This window comes from Diceros bicornis, chromosome 17 (assembly GCF_020826845.1).
Source record: "Diceros bicornis minor isolate mBicDic1 chromosome 17, mDicBic1.mat.cur, whole genome shotgun sequence".
Classification (NCBI taxonomy): domain Eukaryota; kingdom Metazoa; phylum Chordata; class Mammalia; order Perissodactyla; family Rhinocerotidae; genus Diceros; species Diceros bicornis.
In genome coordinates, this window is record NC_080756.1 from 33602866 (window position 1) to 33625586 (window position 22721).

General features: G+C 41.0%; 1 protein-coding gene across 6 annotated transcripts in view; it reads right to left on the reverse strand.

The window, feature by feature from the left end:
* Positions 1–22721, reverse strand: part of LOC131416217 (fatty acyl-CoA reductase 2-like) — a 119487-nt gene that overhangs the window by 51811 nt on the left and 44955 nt on the right. For 5 of the 6 annotated variants that reach the window (XM_058558577.1, XM_058558573.1, XM_058558575.1 and 2 more), the window contains one exon: positions 17353–17581. In XM_058558577.1, the coding sequence (XP_058414560.1) occupies positions 17353–17541 (189 nt within the window). In that variant the 5' untranslated portion in view covers positions 17542–17581. Of the gene's footprint in view, positions 1–17352; positions 17582–19279; positions 19472–22721 lie in introns of those variants that run through there. The other variant, XM_058558576.1, reaches the window with a different exon arrangement.

Genomic DNA, 22721 nt, shown 5'->3' on the forward strand with positions numbered 1-22721 from the left:
TTCTACGGCCAGACACTAAGACCGCATTTTTATTAGAAGCAGGAATTGGGCAAGAGATGGGGTCATGACATTTATGTTATGCTTTTGAAAGAATGGAGAGGTCTTCAACTTGGACTTCTGCAATCGACTTGTTATCCACATGACCTCACTTTAGAGGTATCCAGAGTAGATTTGGTCACTACTTCCTGGGGACCGTTGAAAATAATCGTATCTTTAATAATCACGAGAGTCTTTGATCTTTATTCAGTTTACTGTGTCCGTCTCTTCAAATATTACTATATCATTTAGTTCCAATAACCCACCAAAATTTGCTTAATGTTTTTACTTTGGGAAAAAAAGGGTAAAGTCCCTTAAACTAAAGGGCAATCTCTGTGGAATATCTGGTGTCCTAAAGAGCCTATAACATTTATCAGAGAAATTTGAGAATGCTGAGTAAAAGCAAATCAACGGATTCTGCAAGTTAGCTCTCGAACAAGAAAGACTTACTAAGTTGAGAACAATTAAACATAAATAAGTATGTGTAAATTAAGGCAAAAAACTATCATACCAATGTAAATAACCACAAAAATTTACAAAATGTTAGGATTTGCTAGTTCACTAACAACTGCCATAAGATATAAAGGATTAACCTAGAAGTTCTATTGCTTTAGTGAGGACTATTTCTATAGGACCAGAAGGCGGTATGGTGTAATAGCCTGGTTATCAAACTTTGGCATTTGGCATTTTGCCTGGGAAGTTGTTTAAAAAACAAAAACTTCAGACATCCTGACTCAAGAAAACTCTGGAGATTCTGACTCAACAGTTCTGAGTTGAAGCTTGGGCATCTGCACTTTGTACAAGCTCTCTAGTGAGTCTGATACACACTGAGGGTGAGACCCGTTGGTGTGCTGGAAAGATCTCAGGCTCTTTGAAGTCAGGAGGCCTGGGTTTGAATCCTAGTTCTGCCATTTATTAGCTGCGTGACTGGGGCAAGTGACATCTTGGGGCCTCAGTGTTTTCATTTGCATATTTATCTAAAATGCCAATCCCTGGACTATCTCATTCTGTGACCTCAGGAAACTAATGATGCAGATATTTTCTGCTATTCTTAAAAACAATTTTGCATTAAAAAAATTTTAATTCACTTTTCATAAGAATCTATAATAAATGCCAAAGGTGATACAATGTTCAGTTCTTCATCTTATTATGCTTTGTTCCCCAAGGTCATTTTCACAGAGTTCTTTGAGAATAAGTACCTGGGCAAGAAAGGAGCTGGGGTGGCTAGGAAGATGGAGACCAGTCTTAAGACTATTTCTACTCTCCAGCAGAATTGGTGGCATCTTTGCATTATCCATGCTAAAGGATGGAAAAAGTGATGATACTAATCCGGAAGTGGCCATAGTTTTACCTTCCTAAAGAAGTTGTCAACATTGGGAGAAATACTAACTGGGGAGCAGGGCATGGTAATCAGAGTGTAGAGGAAGCAATTTCTTAGGGGAGGCAGTGCAATGCAGTGGGGAAATCATGGGCTTTAGAGATAAGGGAACTGCATTTAAATTCTGCTTTGTCACTTCCTTGGCATTTCCTTGGATAGGTGACAACTTTCTTGGATTACCTACTCATTTGTGAGGTAGCAATATAGAACACCACAGAATTTTGTGAGATTAAAAGGGTGATGAAAATCAGATGCCTAGCATAGTTCCTGCCACTTAATAGGTTTTCAATAATAGGAACACTCCCTTCCCACATCCCAAGATTCCATTTTTAAAAGCTGCTAATCAGACAGCTCTGTGTGTGTGTATTTGTGTGTGTTGGGTCATCCCAAGGTTTCTGATTATACCACATAATCCAGATACCTATGAAAACCGAATGTATTCCAGAGTCATGTCGAATCCTGTTGCTCATTGACTTTTTGAGTGAAATAAGTATGGACAACTTGAAGCTTTAAGAAAGACTTGATGTGATTGGAAGAAATTTTGAAAGAAAGAAAGAAGCTCAACATGTGAAATCATGCCAGTGGTTGAATTAACTAGTGAATGGGATGATAAAAGAAAATAAGAGATTGAGAAAATAAATTGCTTCTATTTCTGTGACAGTTAGCATATCCCCAGGACTAAATCAATTTCTTTAGGGTGTTTTTTTTTCTTAAAAGAAAGGAAATGGCCCATTGGGGAGAGGCTTTACATGCTTCAACTAATCTGAGTTGGGTAACTCTCAAACTAAAGACCTGTTATACTCTTTTAAAAGTGAGCGTTTGTTAATCATGGGAAACTTAAATTCCTGACAAGATTATATTCCCTTTAGTTGCCCCAAGTTTACAGAAGCCTCTTGCTTTTGGTGGGGTAATTAATTTATTAGAAAAAATAAAACATAGTAATGGAACAAAACTGGCATTGGGAATTTAACAAACAAACTTCTGTTTCCACTTGCTTTTACTTTATATAGAGATTCAATAGAATCATTAATGTCAATCAGAAATTCATTTTTGGAGGTTGAGAACAAGAAGATTTTACACAGGGTAGCCTGGACCAAACATGAAAATGCTTTTTTTCCTTATGAAAGAGTCTTTGAAATTAACAAGGAACTTTTACATAAAACGAAATTAACATTTCTGTTGGGTGCTTCTTAATACTCAACAATTTCAGATTGTTGGCCTTTTCTTTGCAGGTGTTGTTTGTGTCAAAGTCAATTTTTTTAGTTTAAAGTCAATTTGCTTAAATGCATTATTTTTCCTCTTAGGAATTAATTTATCTACTGTCTTCTAGAGACTTCCAAACAGTGACAGTCTTGCAGAAAGTTTCAAGAAACTATTTTATAAAATGTTGCTCTCTTCTATCGTCTTGAACCTAATCAGTTCTGTGAACTGAGGGCCCAGAGTGTGACCCAAAGGTCTCCAGGGTATTTCAAAGTTGATTTAACTCAGGTGAAAATTAGGGCTTATTGAGTTATTCACAGTTTTCCTGAGAAGTTGACTTGAAATATCCAGTGCAACCTCCCAAATTCTGCCTCTGTTGATAAATCCACTTTCTGGTGACATCATACAGGATTGTCCCTCCCTAGAAACCCTGAATTTTGCCTGTTCTTCTCAGATGATGCAATCCAAACCCGGCAAAATTGTAAGTGAACATAAGTGAGGCCATCTTGTTACACTAAATGGCCCCAGCCCCTCCTCTGCGTGAACTACTTGCGGCTCTCACGTACTCCAAAAAATTCACATGCTCTCCTGATTTATGGCCTCTGCTTACATATGTACTCCCCAATAGCTTGATAAATTAAAACTTTGTTCTATGAGTTTCTCTCCAGGAACAGGCTGACCATAGGTGGGAAACACACCTACAAGGTATCCATCACAGCTGACAGAAGAATGGAACAAGGTAATGCCTAGAGCTTGTCGTGCATGGAGACCAACATCCCTGGACCCCCTCGTTACTGCCCATTTTCCCTATATAACTGCCTCAAGATTCTATAATCTTTGAAGACGGGTCTTTGAGACATTTGTCACCTGTCTTCTGATTTGCTGGCCAATCTAACTAAACTTCATTTCTCAATCTCTAACTCATTGTGATTAATTGGCTCAGATCTCGGTGAGCAGAGCGAGCCCATTGCTCGGTATCAAATTCTGGCCACCCAGATGGACACTAGCCTCTGCCCGTGGCTAGTCAACTTGGAGGAAGCTGTTTTGGGCTTTTCCCCCGCAACTAGTGGGCAGCTTTTTCTTTTTTTTCCACCCGGAAAATTCCCTTTGTGGCTTCCTCTCTCGCCGACTGCCTCTAACGCTCCAGTGATCGGGAAACGAATGACTGGACCGTAAGCTGAGGAGTTTACGTCTGCAGCCAGGTGAGTCGTCCAGAGTGCACCTCCTGGGAGCTATATGCCTTTTTCCTTGTCTGGGGGCCTTGGGCAGGCCAAGGTCCCTCTGGTTTAGGCGCCGTTGTTTAGGGATAAAGGAAAGTATGGACTGCCTAGTATATTATCTGGAAGACTAGTCTTTGGTTTTTCTGTGGTGCGCATGCATATGTAGTCTGTTCTCCTGAGCGTGTGTATCGTTCCACTAGTCTGTGTGCCAGTTTTTCTCTGTTCAGAATCCCACAGCATACGTCCAGTGCTTGTTACATCATCTGTGGGGAGGTAAAGTTTGCAATCTATTCTGTCAAGTGTCAAGCTGGAATTGTACGCCTCAATGCAGTCACTGCTGTTTGTGTGTTAACCCTTGGGCGGAAGCTGTGGGAGCACAGCCCGACCATCTTTTCCCCCTCTTTGTCTGTCTTGTCCAGCACCTTCCTTGCTGTCACTGTGTGGAAGTTAAATTTGGGCTTAAAGTAAGCTGGACTTGGACTTCCAGCAAAATAGAAACTTTCTGCCAGGCACCTTGCCTCCTACACCAGCACTGGGAAATTAGATCTTACCTCTTGCCTCTGGCTTGTTTAGCACTGGTGTGAAAACTGTATGCTGTGGTTGAATGGGATTTGGATAAGTCCCATAATTATCTGAACACCTAGAGTTGAGCACTGCACCCTTTTCCCAGTCCATTAATTGCCAGACGCAAACTTTATCACCATGGGCACCACTCCGTCCATTCCAAAAAAAGGGACTGCTAGGGTACATGTGGGCCACTTGGGCTGATTTCAGTTACAAGCCCGTGACAAAGAAAAAGATGATCTTTCACTGTAATGTAGCCTGGCCCCAGCATACACTGGGCTCAGAAGAAAAGTGGTCCTCAAACAGGTCACTCAGTTATGATATGATCTTGCAGCTAGAATTATTCTACAAGAAGGAAAGGAAAGAAAAGAAAATTCCCTATGTTTAAGCCTTATATGCTGCTATATCTAGATCAGGGAAGAGGGGACAATGGACTGAGAAGTCCCCCAGCTCCTCCTCGTCCTCATCCCCCTTTTCCCAGGCCCACTGCTTGCTCGAGGGGAAAATGCCTGAAGGATTGTGTAAAAGAGGGGCTCTCCCCTTCTAGAACCTGGCAAGGGACACAATTCAGTCAGGGAGCCCTTCCTGGAGTGGGGCAATTTCCACTGAGACAATATCCCATAAGCGTAAATGGACAAGGGCAACTGCTTGGCTTCATTTGTATGCACTCTCCTTTCTCTACCTTGGATCTTTTTAATTGTAAAAATTTTATATGCCTGAATGCCCTGTTCTCCTCCCGGGACGAAACCTTCTATGTAAACTGAATGCTCAAGTGACTTTTGCTCCAGGCCAGCTAGAGGTCCAAGTGCCACTGGAACAATCACCCTTATGGCTCCAGATGGCCCTGCTAGGTGTTCAAACACCACCACTGGACCCGCTGCCACTGGAGATTCTCAAGGAGGTAAGACCGGATGTGTGGGCAGATGGGAAGCCTGGGAAAGCAAAGAATGTCCAGCCAATACATATATCCTTGAAAACCCAAAAGATAAAACCTAGCCTGAAATAATATCTGCTAAAACAGGAGGCTCAGAAACGCATTCAGCCAGTGCTGCAAAAATTCCTGGTGGCAGGATTAATCAGACCTTGCCAGTCTCCATATAATATGAATATCAGTTCGTTCAGGACCTTTGTGCCGTAAGTGAGGTGGTTCAGGACCTGCATCCTGTGGTGCCCAGCCCTTACACCTTGCTAACCAACATTCCAGGTGAATATGGCTGGTTTTCGGTTTTGGACTTAAAAGATGCATTCTTCTGCATACTGCTTGCAGAAGAATCACAACTCTTTGCCTTTGAGTGATGTGACCCAGACACTCAGACCACTCAACAATATCGTTGGGCAGTGCTCCCCCAGGGCTTCAAAAACTCCCCTACACTATTTGGGGAGGCCCTAGCTAAAGACTTGAGCCACTTACAATTATAAGAAGGATTACTGTTAGATTACATCGATAACTTGCTGATAGCAAGCCCCACCCATGAGCAGTGTCTGGCCAACACAATAAAGACCTTGAATCATTTGGCTGAATGTAAGTATGAGGTCTCACAAAAGAAAGCACAGATCTGCAAACAAAAAGTTACATACTCAGGGTTTACATTATCAAAAGACCAGAGGGAACTTCTGCCAGACCTAAAAAGGGCTCTAGCATGCCTGAGCCCTGCCACCACCTGGCGACAGCTATGAGAATTCTTGGGCATGGCTGGTTTCTGTTGGATCTGGATTCCTAACTATGGTCTCATAGTAAAACCCCTCTATGAAGCTCTAAAAGGCCTAGACCCGGAGCCGCTAGAATGGACAAAGGAATGTCAGGTGGCCTCTGATACCATCAAGGCAAAGTTAATTTCAGCCCCAGCCTTGGGGCTTCCTAACTTGGACAAGCCCTTCAGCCTATATGTACATGAAAGGTAGGGAATAAGCTTGGGGATTTTAACTCAAAAGCTGGGCGTGACCCCCTAGCCAATGGCTTATTTTTCCAAGCAATTGGATCAGACTGTCAAAGGTGATCCCTGCATCAGGGCAATGGCTGCTACCTGTGACATGCTGCAGGAAGCTAAAAAATTCACCCTGGGCCAACCCCCCACGGTATATGTGCCACATCAAGTATTCACATTATTAGAACAAAAAGGACGATACCGGCTCACTTCAGGACAGATGGGCAAATACCAGGCCATCCTTTTGGACAATCCAAATGTATGGATGCAAGTATTATCCTCTCTAAACCCAGCCACCTTGCTCCCTAATGAGAATCAGAAGCTTTAAAACATGACTGCTTACAAGTTATTGAGACAGTGTATTCTAGCCAACCTGATTTGTTGGACTGTCTACTGGAAGAACCGGACCTGGAACTCTTTACAGATGGCAGCAGCTTCATGGCTCAAGGTAAGAGATGCACGGGATACGCAGTCATAACTTCACAAGAGACTGTAGAGGCTAAAGCCCTAGCCCCAGAGACACTGGCTCAAAAGGCAGAAATCATCGCTCTCACTCAGGCTCTACATCTAGCTACATCAAGGGAAGAGAGTAAAAATACACAGATTCCTGTTATGCCTTTGCTGTAGTTCATGCTCATGGGGCAATCTGGAAGGAAAGGGGACTCTTAACAACAGAGAAAAAGGAAATAAAACATGGTCCTGAAATTTTAGAACTGCTTGGTGCTATTAATGAGTCTGCTCAGGTAGCTATCATGCATTGCGCTGGCTACCAGAGGGACAATACCTCTGTTGCCCGAGGAATCAGACTGGCTGACCAAGCAGCCAAACGGGCTCCTAAGACTGACACTCCTGCTGTGATGTGATCTCTCCCGTCAAAGATAGAACTTACTGCCTACAAGCCAATATATTCTGAAAAGGATAAGAAACAAACTAAAGAATGGAGATATGACATTGAACACCCAGGAAGCTGGAAAGAGGATGCCCAGGGGGGGATACTAATACCTGAGGCCCTCTTATATCCTATCTTGACACAAATACATGAGAGTACTCATTATGGAAGAGACACCACCCTCCAATGTGGTCAGAAGTACATCATTGGTCCTCACTTACAAAAGACTATACAACAGGTAATCAAAAATTGCATAATCTGTGCAAAGAACAACCCCAAGACTGCTTCCAATCCCCCATATCTGGGCACCCAAGATAAAGGAAATTGGCCTACTGAAGACTGGCAAATAGACTTTACCCAGATGCCCCAGGTAGCTGGGAATTTTAGGTTTTTGTTGCTAAAAAGGTTTCATGTTGCTAAAAAAAATCATCCCTGGGTTTGGTCTGCCTAATACCTTACAGAATGATAATGGACAAGCTTTTGTCTCCCAAATAACTCAACAAGTGTCCAGAAGCTTAGACATCTGATGCATATTACACTCAGCTTGGAAACCTCAATCAACCGGAAAAATGGAAAAAAAAAAAAATGAATCACACCTTAAAGAAAACCATTACCAAAATCTATCAGGAAATACAACTAACTTGGGATAAGACACTGCCCCTTGCCCTGCTATGGGTTAGAGTAGCTCCCCAAAGTGGACTTAAATTGAGTTCTTTTGAAATTCTTTATGGGAAACTCTTTCAGGCATCTTCCCCTGGGACTGAATCTCTGGATGTTTTAAGGAATGTTATGATTACTAATTATGTTAAATCATTAAGCACTGTATTAACTTCTGTCCATGAGTTTGCTTCTCAAAGGTCTGCATATCCGTCTGACATCCCTCCACATACCTTCTGACTTGGTGATTATATTTTGCTGAAAACTTGGAAAGACCGGGGACCTGAAAACCAGTTGTCACCCAAATGGATGGGCCCCTTTAAGATTCTTCTCACCACTCTTCATTCATAAAACTTGCAGGTGTGAAACCCTGCATACATCACTCCCAGATCAAGACAGCCCTCAAATCACAGGAAAGTATTCTACCTCTATTCATGGAAAAATGGGTGGCGAAACCCCTCAAAGAGCTAAAATACATCTTTAAAAGAGAACTTTGATCTCTTCTATCTAACCCTTCCTCTCACAGTTACATTTATTGGGGTCAAAAGAAAAGTAACTCTTGTCCATGCTATGGTCCCCCATGACATCCTGATTCTGCAGGAAGTAGCTAGAAAAATTACAATGCCCTGTGTCCCCCTTGACTACAAGATTATAGGCTACTGATGGGGAGAAAATTGTAAGTGAGCATAAGTAAGGCCATCTTGTTACACTAAACAGCCCCAGCCCCTCCTCTGTGTGACTACTCGCTGCTCTGCACGTACTCCAAAAAATTCACATGCTCTCCTGATTTATGGCCTCCATTTATGTATGTACTCCCCAATAGCTTGATAAATTAAAACTTTGTTCTGTGAGTTTCTCTCTAGGAACAGGCTGACCACAGGCAGGAAACACACCTACAAGGTATCCATCACAGCTGACAGAAGAATGGAAAAATGTAATGTCTGGAGCCTGTCATGCCTGGAGACCAACGTCCCTGGACCCCCTCCTTACTGCCCATTTTCCCTATATAACTGCCTCAAGATTCTTTAAGCCTTGAAGATGGGTCATTGAGACATTAGTCACCTGTCTTCCAATTTGCCAGCCAATCTAATCAAACTTCATTTCTCAATCTCTAACTCGTTGTGATTAATTGGCTCAGATCTCAGTGAGCAGAGCGAGTCCATTGCTCAGTATCATAATCTTGTTGTAACCCTTCCTTTATCTGATCACTATAGCTTAATAGGAAAAGCCCAACAATTTTTGGTATTCTCTCAATGAAACATTTTTAAAATTCTGACCTCACAATCACTCTTAATTAACTGCCTGACTCTTTTTTTTTTTTTTGTGAGGAAGATTTGCCCTGAGCTAACATCCAATGCCAATCCTTCTCTTTTTGCTAAGGAATATTGGCCCTGGGCTAACATCTGTGCCCATCTTCCTCCACTTTACATGGGATGCCGCCACAGCATGGCTTGACAAGCGGTGCGTTGGTGCATGCCCAGGATTCAAACCTGTGAACCCCAGGCTGCCGCAGCGGAGCATGCGCACTTAACTGCTGCAGCACTGGGCAGGCCCCAACCTGACTCTTAAGATAATTTCAACTATTTGGAGTTTTATTTTTCAGGTATGGATATTGTCTTCCTATGGTTTTCTTAAAGAGTCATTCAAAGTAGATTGTGACCAATTTAAGATGCTAAATGGATATAAATGGTGATGGTGTTCAGGGTAGGCTGCCCCAACATGCACCACTCTGATATGAGGATTATTTGGAGCTGAAGACAATAAAGGCTCAGAAGACTCAGGAAGAATATTTGAGCTTCCCCTCCCAAACTGCCTAAAGAATTTAACATAGAAGGCCTGTTCCAGGAAGGAGCCACTATCATATGATGGTTGTAGACTAACGTAAAATAGGTGTGATAAGAAAGGCACCAACAAGCCCATCTTATCAAAAATTATCTCCCAGGCCACATTCTCTAGGTGGCCCAATAAAATTTGCCTGACAAACATTTGCATTTCCATCTCCATGTGAATTGTCTTCTTCCCCTCTGAAATCCCAAACCACTACCCCCCAAAACCCTCCTTGCTTTTAGCTGAATATACTTAAGGGAGCAAGTTAGTCAGAATGACGAGTTGCTCAGTTCTCTTTCTGAATTTCTCCCATGAATACATGTTATTAAACTTTGTTTGATTTTTCTCCTGCTAACCTGCCTTTTTAATTATTTGGCCACCCATAAGAACCTTTAGGGAAAGGGCGGGGAGGGATTCTCCCTCTTCCCCAACAATGGACATGATTGTTGTAAAAAGAAACACATCTTTAAGGCACTAAAGAACCTCAAAATGCTCTCGACATTTCTTTGAACTTCACAACTGAATGTTTTGTGTGCAATTATCTGTTATAGTGGGAAAGAGTCATCTCTTGTTAAGCAAAGCCATATTCAAGATAGAAAAATAAATAAAATACCAATTTCTCTACATAAAATTGTTTTTGCTACAATGGAAAGTTGGTTGGTTCATAATTAAATGAGTGCATTTTTCATATGTAAGAGAATAAGTAGCCAGCTTGGTAACCCTAGGGACCCACAGCTGAATATCATGGGTCTGTGGTGAGCACGTTCACACTGATACCGGCTCAACACAAGGTTGACATAAGGGAAGCCATATTGTAGAAAAGAAATCCTGTTGTAACTTTGAATGACCTCTGATTAGCTAGCCCAGACATGCTTTGTGGATTTTATGGCCCCTCCCAGCTGCTATAAGTTGATAACTTTCTTCTCTTGAGCTCCTTAGGAATGTGATGACCCCCAGGCAGAGAGTCTATGCTGATGGCCATCATCAATGACAACTAAAAGATCAGGGTACAGGGCATTGCTCTGGTCTCTGATGCAAATCCAGTAAAACCGAAGACTATCAGGAACTAAGATCAGATGTCTGCCCCCACCTAGAGGTCAGATGGATGCCTCACCTAGAGATCAGACAGATGTCCCCACTCAGAGACCAGATGCCTCTCCCACCTGGAGACCAGCCCCCTATATAACTGGCCTGCAATCTTTGTTCTGTAAGATGGTTCTTTGAGACATTAGTCGGCCATCTGCCCCCTTGCTAGCAAGCTGTAATAAATTGCCCTTTCTTTTCCACCATCTTGCCTCTTGACGATTGGCTTTTGTCTTGTGGGCAGCAGATCATGCCCTTTGTGCAGTAACAACATTTCAACACATGAAATTTGGCTTATTTTCCTTAGAAGCTTCCCAGATTTTCTGAAGGAAACTAGGAGTTTTTAAAAAACAATGTTGAGGTGGCCAGCAAGGTGGCATAGCGGTTAAGTTTGCGTGCTCCACTTCAGCAGCCTGGGGTTCATGGGTTCGGATCCTGGGCAAGGATCTACGTACTGCTTATCAAGCCATGCTATGATGGCATTCCACATATAAAGTAGAGGAAGATGGGCACGGGTGTTAGCTCAGTGCTAATCATCCTCAGCAAAAATAGGAGGATTGGCAATGGATGTTAGCTCAGGGCTAATCCTTCTCACCAAAAAAACCCCAAAAAACAAAAAAACAAATGTTGAAAACTTGAAATCATATCAGTAATAAAAAATAAGTCAAACTATTTAATTTTGATAAACAGTTTCAAAACCAAAAATCAACTGAACTTATATCTAATGACATAATTTTGGAAATTTCATGATTGCTTTGCTGCCTTATTTATTTACTATTTTAAAAAGTGAGTGTTTTTCTCCCACTATAAAAGCAAAACATGTTCGTTGTAATTACATTTGGAAAACTTTGGGAAAAGGTTACTGTTCTTATTTTTCACTGTGAAAAAAGGATGCTTTTTTCCTGACCATAAAAGTAAACATGCTCTTTATAATTATAATTTGAAAATTTGGAAGTTCCAAAAGATAAAATTAATTCAAGGTCCCATCAGCATTTAGGGCCATTACTTGAGATTATGATTTTGTGTGCTTTTTTTTTTTGCACTGAATGTATTATAAGCATTTTCTCATGTCATTTAATATTTGATAAAATGTGCATATTAATGCATCCTTACTCATCTAACACGTGTGTGTACCATTGTTTATTGAATCATGCCTCTACTGTGGAATATTCAGATTGGTTCCAGTGTTTGCTACTACAAATAATACTACAGTAAATGCATTTGTACGTTATTTATGTGTATCTCTGGTTGTTTTCTCAGAGTGCCACTTTAATTATATTTGTGAGAAAGTCCTCAAGAATCTGCCATTAATTCAGACACCTTTCCTTCCCTTGATATATTCCTTTAAGTGCTCTGAAAATAGTTAAGAAACCAGTCATGTGAGAAAACTGATCCTTTCTTCTGAATCTTGAGCCCCAGTTCCATGTGGCCAATGGATTAAAAATATCTTTTTTTCCAAAGCATCTCCCACTTAATTGTTTCCCCCTGAAACACAGAAACAGGAAGTGAGAGGTGGTAGCTGTCCCTACCAGGAAAGGAAAGGAATGAAGCAGATGCACGAGTTTTGATGGATAGAGCAGATGTTCTCTTGACCATATTTCCTAGGGATGTAGTGGGAATCACAGGCAAACTGGTAACATTTTTATTTATTATGTCTTAAAGAAAAACTTCCAAGCTTCACATACCTGATATGATTAGTCCACTATGAAGAACACTGTGTTACTTAAGGTGAGTTAGAATTGATGCATTACTGTGTGTGGCTGGAGGGAAATACTGCTTAAAAGCGACAGCAGGCCTACTTAGGAATAAGGTATGCCTGCACTTACATCACTCTATGTCAGAATTAAGTTAAATGGCAGAATGTAGACTGTGCCTTGATTCGTAGGAGATATTTCATAAATATTTGCAGAATCTGAGGTTGAACCAAGACAGGAAAGTTCTTCTGTTGAAGCAAAAGCCAAGGATGAGAGGGGCCATTCCATAGAAGTAAAACTGGCCTGGACCCAGACAAGACCACTGAGAAACTGGAATGCGTTAAACTTGTTCATTCAACAAATTTGGTTGATTACCTACTAAGTGTCAAGCACTGTGCCAGATGCACAAGACACAGTGGTGACACATTAGAATAATGACAATGAAAATGTTGTAGATTTAAAAGTTAAAGGGAAAAAATTTGGATAATAAATGTGTTATTGGTTTTGGCAAATCCAACACATTTGAGCAAACGGTATATTGTTTGCCAAACCTAAGACTCTCTTACTGTCACTGAATCTGAAATTAGGAAAGCATAAAAGCAGATAGAATTACTAGAGAATCAAAGTTTTATGAGTGTGTTCCTTTAATTATAACCCTAAATTGGAGAGTGGGTTGTGGTGAGCCACATGTTTAGAATAACCAGCTTATACCTTTACCCTCCAAATTCTAACCAAATAGTGGAAAATTAGACTTCCTATGGAATATTTTCATTTTTAAAATAAATGTTCCAAAAATATTAAACTACATCATTCTCCTTTTAGGTAGAAGCCCTGGCTCTGTTCATTTTGCATGGTTCTATCTGACCACGTAAGTAAAAAAATTTACAGAAATATAATTAATGCCTTGGCTACAGAACCAGAAATAGATAGAGACTTAAGAAGAAATTTACACATTTCAATTTCTTGAGCATTTTGATGCTAGATCAATTGTTCTGTTTTAAAATTCTCATGCATATCTTCAATAGTTTTACTATGACAGCAAAGTCTCTTTGAGGAAGAGGATAGACTTTTAATGACAAAAGAAAAATACTTTTTATTCTGAGGTTGAATTTAGGAGCTTATGCGAAGGAAGGCTTAGCAAAGGGGTGGGTAGATAAGACTGATTGCTCACAGAGAGTCCTGGATTTTTTCCATTGCATAACCAATATATTATCTTTGTTTTTCAAGCCAGTTTCAATTGAGTTTTCTTTCAACTGGAGCAACCTAACTGATATAATTATTTATAGTCTTTCATGATCTGGCCTCAGCATATGTTTCTAGTCCTTAATCTCATTTGTTTGGGGCCAAATAAGTCACCCAGAGTTTCCCAAACACACCACAGCATTCATGCATTTGCAAGTGTGAGTCTTTCTGCTTCAATTACCCTTTGCTCTCCTCTCCATGGAGAACTCATGTTGCACTGCAATCATGTTTCACATGGCTGTCTCTACCACTTGACTTGGCTACGTTCTTTTTTGTCTTCATATTCTTTGTGCCTAGCATACACTAGATACATAGTAAGCATTTCAGCAAATGTTTGTAGAATTAATAAAAATGATGAGTAGCATGGAAATCTGAATCACAATATGTACTTTCTACACAAGATAATCATCTAGATCAATGCTGTCTAATAAAACTCTCTGTGATAACAGAAATGTTCTGTACCTGCTCTGTCCATTAAAGTAGCCATTGGCCACGTGTGGCTCTTGAGTACGTGAAATGTACCTAGTGTGACTGAGGAACTGAATTTTAAATTTCATTCCTATAATTAATTTGGTTTTAAATAGCCCCATGCAGCTAGTGGCTACTATATTGAACAGCACAGATCTAGAAACCAAACGGAAAAAATAATTTCCAAAGATGGGAATGTGTCATCTAAATGATTCTAGATACCAAACCAAATGGAAACATTTAGAGACAGTGTTATTTTGATTCTAGTCATTTTTTTATCCTTAAGTAAAACATTTAATATAATCTAGAATTTTCTTTGACATTCAAAAGTAGTCCATTCACATAATTTAACAATACAATCTCAGTTTGTCTTTATTTTGAATATGAGCAAAATGCACCAGCTGACACAATTTGTGTAAGGGAAGCTTTTCAGTCTTAGGACCCCCAGAAAGGAAATAAAGCAGATCATTTTTTCCATGAAAAATCTTTCTACAGGTATCAAATTCCATATAGGCCAAGAAAGTAGGTATTGCATAACCAAAGGCTTGTTTTTAATGGTCAGGTGATATAATCTGTTCTTGCCACCTGCAAAATGGCCACGTAGACAGAATTACCACAGATGAGTTTTTCAGCTATATAGTACACAACAGATTTCTCTCCTTTCACAATTCTTTTAGGGAAAAATTTATAGAGGAAAAAATCTATGCAAAAAACTCTAATTAGCATAACATTAAAAAATGCAAAAACAAAAAAACTCTAATTAGCGAAACAGTTAAAAACATAAGCCATAGGGGATAGTGGTTAAAGCTAGACTTTATGACCTTATAAATCAGAACTGGATTTGAATCCAGAAAGGCTTGAGAGAGAGAGAGAGAGAGGAATAGATAGATAGACAAACAGACAGACAGACGGATAGATAGATAGATAGATAGACACATAGATAAACAGACAGACAGACATTCCTGGGTAAGGTATTATTATTACCCCATTTTACAGATAAGGAAACTAAGGCTCAGTAAAGTATGTACCTTGCCCACTGTCACACAGCTCACAATTGCTAGAGCTGAGATTCAAACCCAGGCTGGTCTGCCTCTGAAGCCCATGCTCTTAAGCACCATCTGATAATAACAGTTCCCAGGTGATACTGATGTTGCTGGTCAGGAGACCACACTTTGGGAACCACAGTTTCTAAAAGTCAACAGCTGACAGTAAATAGCCCAATAATGGAAACAGGGATAGGGATTTGCAAGACTGCTGCACAGATAAGTTATATATAGTACAATCAATATCTCCAGAACAAAAGTAACGTTGCTGTGTTATCAAGTACAGTGCAACAAAAGGAACAGTAGGTAAAGATTGTGATGACCACAGACTCTCTGCCACATAGTTATCTAGAAATCCATAAGCCGGCTACAGAGCTAAAGAGTATGTCTGCTCTGTGATGAAAATAAGGTCCACTAGGGATCCATAACTGATCAAATCTATCTGAAGAGAGATCTGAGAGTTTCTTCTAGATTTCAGTTTTATGCTACGTCAGTATTTTGGTCTCATTCTTAAGAACCATTAGTTGCGATGCAGGGAGTGCAGAGTCGGGGCAAGCGTGCTGGCCCTGGAGCCAGACTGTGGGGGTTGAAGTCTGACTCTCCCATTTACTAGCTGGGTGACCTTTGGGTAATTATCATTTCAGGTCTCAGTTTTCCCATCTATAAAATGAGGCTATTAATAGTTCTTTTTTTTAATAATTATTAATATTTTTTTAATTTAAATTTTTTATTTTCTCCCCAAAGCCCCAGTGCATAGTTGTATACCATAGTTGTAGAGTTGTAGCTCTTCTATATGGGACTCTGCCTCAGCATGGCTTGATGAGCAGTGGGTAGGTCCACAGCAAATATCTGACCTGGCGAACTCCGGCCCACCGAAGCAGAGCTAGCGAACTTAACCACCGCACCACCTGGGGGGCCCCAGTATTAATGGTTCTTTCTTCGCAGGGTTGTTGCAAAAATAGATGAGGTAAGTTGAGAAAAACCCTTTGAATAGTGTCTTCCATGTACTAAGTATCCAGGAACTATCAGCTATCATTATGTGTCCCATTGCAGGGTCGGGCCCTGAGATACAGGAGAGACTTTTCTTCAAATGATGGTTTGTATCAAAATCTCATTCTGGTGTCTGCAAATAAAGGTGATCATCAGAGTTACTGGGCATCTGTAATGTGCTGTGCTATCAGATACACATGTCTTCATTATGTGTTAGCATACCTACACATTGGAAAGGAGATTTTGTAAAAAAAAAAATATTTTATTTAAATTTTCCTCTTGCCAGCCCTCAGTGATCCTGTACATTCCAAAGGAGACTGTGAATGAGACACATGCATTTTTTCATTTAATTCCTATGGCAATCCTGGTAGATTGTTGCTGTTATTTCTCTTCTAAACGTTGCAAATTGGAGCTTGAGAGGTAAAGTGACAACAAATTGATGTCAGAATTTGAGCCCAGATATGTTTGAGACCAAAGATACTGGCTTCAAATTTATAAATTACAACATGACAGGATATGCGTATAGTTTTTGGAGGAGTGAGAGGGTTTGATACTCAAATGCTCATTCACACATATAATGTTTCATTTTCCATGTTTTTCCCCTAGAAGAACTTATGAGATAATAGAAATGTAATGGGATAAACGAAATATCATTATCTTAGATAAAGTATATAACAGCTAAACCTCGTAGAGTTTAGACAACTAAAGTATTATTGCATGGCTACTTAGTAATCATATCTGTTCTGTGTATCATATAATAAAATATATAATAGAACATCCAAAAATTGGGAGGAAAACTACCTTAAATTTAGAAGAAAATTAGGGAAGAGTTGTGATGAACTTGTGATCAATTTCAAGCCTAGAGAGTCCACTCTGGGAGATTCAGCATTTTGATTCTTACTCGGTAATTTCCAGAAGGTAGATTATCTGCTCACCTGCCCTGGACAGAGCCTAAGCATTCCTTCCCCTCTCAGGGGAACACACCAGATTTCCCTGAGCAGTTGGCTGCTATCTTGCTTTGTCTCTTCTCCTATATCTGCCCAGATAGGCTGCCCCACACCCTACTTGCAGTTTCAGGCTATAATGGAACATTGCAGTGATTCTTCTTGACCTCAGGCTCTACCCATAAGGCATACCTTACTATTTAGGATCTGGAAAACCCTCTGCTGCGGTGTCTGGTCAGCCTTGGGCCTCACAAGGATGTAAATGACTTTCAGGTCGGGGCTAGTGCGAAATAGCTTCTCCATCAGCACTTTGCCCATGAAGCCCGTGGCCCCAGTAATGAGAATGGACTTGCCACCATAGAAAGCTGCAATCGTGGACATGGTTCTTCCCTTTGTCCTTTAGAGCTCCGGACAGAGGTGCCTGAAAAGGAAGAGGAATAACAAAGATTACATTCTCAGAAGTTCTAAATGCTGTCATTTAAAATGTTTCTGGTGCTTCTAGGAGTTGTGAATGCAGAAAAAGGTCAGACAGAGGGATCACATCATGGTTTATTGATTTACATATGGTTTTATGATTTATATGATTCATTTCAATCAATATTTATGAAGCTTACTCTACATGCCAGACATTATGCCAGGAACTGTGGGCAAGCAATGAGTAAGACATGGGTCCTGCTCTCAAAGAATTGCTTGTAGGCTAATGGAGGAGACAGACACATAAAGAGATCGTTAAATATAATACAGTGAGTGCTAAACCAAAGGGAGCACAGAGGAGGAGTGCAGAGCAGGATCTGGAAATTTCAGGCAGTCTCCTATAGGAGGTGACACCTGAGGTGAAACTTAAAGGCAGAGAAGGGCTGCGGGAAGGGTGTTCCAGTCCAAAGAAGTGCATATTTCCGTATGCTGGAAATAAAAGGAATTCAGTGTTACAAGGATGTAAACAGTGTTGGGAGAGAGGGAGAATCCCCCTCTTCCCTTAAGGTTCTTATGGCTGGCCAAATAATCAACAAGACAGGTTAGCAGGAGAAAATAATACCAAGTTTAACAACATGTATACATGGGAGAAACTCAGAAATGAGCAACTCATCTCTCTGTCTAAGCTGCTTGCTTAAGTATTGTAGCTAAAGGCGAGGAAGGTGTTGGGGATGGGTAGTTCTCTGGGACTTCAGAGGGCAAGAAGACAAGTCACATGGAGATAGAAATGCAAATGATTGTCTGACAATTCTTTTCAGGGTCATCTATAGATAATGTGGTCAGGGAGAGATAGAGTTTTTGATAAAAGGGGCTTGGTGCCTTTCCTATTGTAACTTGTATTTTACATTATCTTTACAGCCATCATGATAATAACTCCTTCCTGAAACAGATCTTTTGTTTTAAATTCTTTAGGCAGTTTGGGAGGGGAAACTCAAATATTCTTCCCGAGTTCTCTGAGTCCTTATTGTCTTCAGCTCCAAATAATCCGCATACCAGAGTGGTGCCTCCTGGGGTAGCTTGCCCTGAGCACCATCAGTTCCCTCCTCTGAAACTTCCCTAGAAGTTTCACATATGAAAAGCTGAGCTGGTGACAGGAGAAGAAGCAGAGTGAAGTTTCCCTTGTTGCGGATACCATACTCTGTTATTCATCCATTTTCCGTACTTAGTCCACCAGGTGTTCACATCAGCAGGAACAAAGACTAGTTCAGGTTCTTTTGCGCTAGCTAGCTGTTGACATAACCAACAGTCAGATTGATTAGCTAGTGTGGCTAGGGCTTGGTAAACTGGCATAAGGGGGTGTTTGGTCTGTGCCCAACTTGTTGAAAAGGAGAGGGTTAGTAAAAGCAAGACACAGATTGGAAAAGAGCCCATAGTGGAGACTTAGAGAGGGGAAGAGGGACAGATAGAGACCAGCACTCTCCAGTCAGCTTTTTAATAAATGATTAAAAAAATATACATATATCTACTAATAGTTTGTGTGTGCGTGTGAGTGTGTATATGTATAAGGAGTTTTAAAACAAGGGGGAGAAAATGGGTCAAAGTAGGTTTTCTTGATCCGTGATCTTGGGAAAAGCTGTCTACTTCGTGATGTTGGCTGCTTCTGGGGCCTGGGTTTTGGCCCTCGAAATCCTTAGTTTAAGGTCACCTGTGGGGATTATCTCCCAGTTGTCTTGAGAGTGATGTTCTGGGTCTATTTTGGCGTGGCTTGAATGGATCAAGGAAGATTTTTCCTCTATTTTGATGGCAGTGCAGGTCATCAGTAAGGCTTCATAAGGTCCTTCCCAGCGAGGTGACAGTGCATGTTTTCTTCTAAAGACCTTGATGTACACCCTGTCTCCTGGTCGAAAGGGATGGCAAGGCTTGTCAGAAGGTGGGGGCCATGCCTCTTTTACCGTTGACGATATGCTTCAAGTATACTAGTTAATTTTTGTATATAACTAGTCATCGCATCAAATTGTTCACTTAAGTTCCCATAATATTCACTTAATCCAGCAATTGAAGGTTTAGAGACGCCAGTAGGCATCGGACGTCCAAAAACTATTTCAAAAGGAGTCAATCCATGTCTTCTATTTGGAGTATTTTGAATCTTCATAAGGGCCAAGGGCAGAGCGTCTGGCCATTTAAGTCTAGTTTCTTGACAGACTTTTCTTAGAGTTCTTTTTATATCTGGATTTTTACGTTCCACTTGCCCTGATGACTGAGGGTGATATGGGGTATGAAATTTTAATGAGTACTCCAGAGTTTTTGCAAGCAAGTGGTTTATCTCTCCTGTAAAATGAGTTTCTTGGTCTGATTCAATCCATAAAGGAACGCCAAAGTGAGGAATAACTTCAGTTATTAATTTCTTTACCACTGTTGTGGCATCTGCATGTCTGGTCAGATAGCATTCAGTCCATCCACTAAACATGCAGACAATAACCAAACAGTGAGAGTAACCTAAAGCTGAGGGCAAGTCTATAAAATCCATTTGGAGTGCCTCAAAGGGCAGCGTGGGCCTGGGAGGACTTCCTGGAGCACACCGATTTCTGCCAGAAACTTGGTAAGATTTGCAAGTTGTGTACTGGGAGGTAATTTGGCCAGAAATTTTATGGATGCCAGGGCAAAACCAATTGTCGTTTAGTTCCTTAACTATCCGCCGTTTGCACATATGTCCCATTTGGTGGGAGATAAGTGAAAGCCAAAAAGTCAAAAGAAAGGGAGCTACTGGAAGTCTATTTGGCCCAATGTATAATCCATCTGATAATTGTTTGGCACCCTTTTGTATCCAGTTGTCCTTTTTAGATTGTGGGGCATTTGCCTGATAGTTAATAACATCAGTCAGGGATACAGGCAGGTTTAAAAATTGGGTGGGAAACGGATAAGGGGGTCCATAGTGAGCTGCATGTTTATCAGCACTGTCAGCCCTGTCATTCCCTAAAGATATGACATCAGTCTCCTTAGCATGGGCTGAACAATGAACAATGGCAATTTCAGAAGGAAGGTGAATAGCTTGTAATAAGGCTGCAATTAAGTGTCCATTAGCAATAGGAGTTCCTGCAGAAGAATCTACGAGATTTTCAAATTGTGCCAACAGCGTGTCAGACTCCAAAAGCATATTTGGAGTCTGTGTAAATAGTGGCAGTTTTTCCTTTTGCTAATGTGCAGGCCCTAGTAAGAGCTATGAGTTCAGCAGCATGGGCTGATTTTATGGTGGGCAAAGAATATGCTTCAAGAGTTTCATGTGGGGAAACTATGGCTAACCAGTTATTACGCTTCCCTGGGAATTTCGATTATAGGAGCCGTCACAAAACAGAAGTAAGTCTGGATTGTCTAAAGGGATGTCTGAGAGATCCTCTCGTGGCTTCGAGACCATTTCTATAGTTGCAAGGCAATCATGTGGAACGGAGTGGGGCTCTCCATCATCAGGAAGGGGCAGTAAAGTAGCTGAATTTAACGTGTTGCAATGATGTAAGATGATGGAAGGGTTAGTTGAAAGAGTCTGCTCATAGGTGGTCTGTCACCGTGTCCTATGAACTTGCAAAATAGCTGACACAGAATGTGGGACATAGAGGTGAATGGGAGAGCCTAATGTAAGAGTACTGGCTTTATCAATCAGGGTGGCAGCTGCAGCCACCGCACATAAGCATGGGGGCATGCCTGATGCCACAGGGTCTAGTTGGCATGAGAAATATGCTATAGGACGTATTTGAGAGGCAAAAGATTGTCCTAGAATGCCTGCAGCGATTTCATTATTTTCATGACAGTATAGATGAAAAGGCTTGTCAAAATTAGGTAAGCCAAGAGCCAGAGGCGTGGACAAAGCTATTTTTAAAGTCTCAAAGGAGTTTAATGCCTCTGAGGGCCAGGAAATAGGCTCTGGGGCGATGTCTGGGAGAAGAGAATACAGAGGTTTAGCAAGGGCTGCAAAATTAGGAACCCATTGGCGGCAGTAACGAGCAGCTCCTAGAAATTTACGTAGCTGTTTCTTTGTTTTGGGGAGAGGGATGGATAAAATTGACTCAAGGAGTTTGGGGGTTAGCTTTTGAATGCCTTGAGATATCTCATGCCCTAAGTAGGTAACGGTCATTTGCAGCCACTGAAGTTTAGATCTGGAGGCTTTATGGCCTCGTTTAGCTAGGGCTTTCAGGAGAATGAGAGAATCTGTAAGAGCCCCCTGCTTAGTTGGATTACAGAGTAAAAGATCATCAACATATTGAACAAGAGTGGAGCTTTGAGTAAAGACTACAGAATCCAAGTCAGCTTTAAGGACCTGGGAAAATATTGAGGGGGACTCACAATATCCCTGAGGTATTCGAGTCCATGTTAATTGTCTTCCTTTAAATGTAAATGCGAAAAGAAACTGTGAGTCAGAGTGCAATGGGATTGAAAAGAAAGCTGAGCAGAGGTCAACTACTGTAAACCAGACTGCATCAGCAGGTATTGAGGTCAGGATGACAGCTGGATTAGGGACCACAGGATGCCGAGGAATTGCAAAAGAGTTTATGGCTCTGAGGTCTTGTACAAATCTGCAGATTTGGTTCCCGTCTGAGTCAAATTTGCCTTTCTTTTTTACTGGCAAGATTGGAGTGTTACAGGGCGAGGAAGTAAAAACTAGTACACCCTGTGTCAAAAGGGAGTCTAGTATGGGTTCAATTCCTCGCTTGGCATCTCTGGAGAGCGGGTATTGGGCTACTGTTGGAAACGGTTTATTTTTTTTCCAAGTAACGTGCATGGGTCCAGCACTAAGCAACAATCCTACCTCATTTGCATGCGTAGCCCAGAGACTGATTGGGACTATTTTTAAGACTCATCCTCCCCAGAAGGATTTAAATCAGGACGAGTTTCCATCATGGAAAGTAGGAGACTTGGGGCTTGGTCAGAAGGCAAGGAGATAAAAACACTTTTTTCATTACAGTTTATAGTGGCATTGAATTTACATAACAAATCTCTGCCAAAGAGGTTTGCTGGTGAACAGTCAGAGACTAAAAAAAGCATGATGAGTGTTAAGGAGGCCTAAAGATATTGGAGTGGGCTTAGATATGGGCAGTGAAATAGGCTGTCCAGAGGCTCCAACAGCTTGAATAGAATCGGAGGTAACAGGTAGAGAT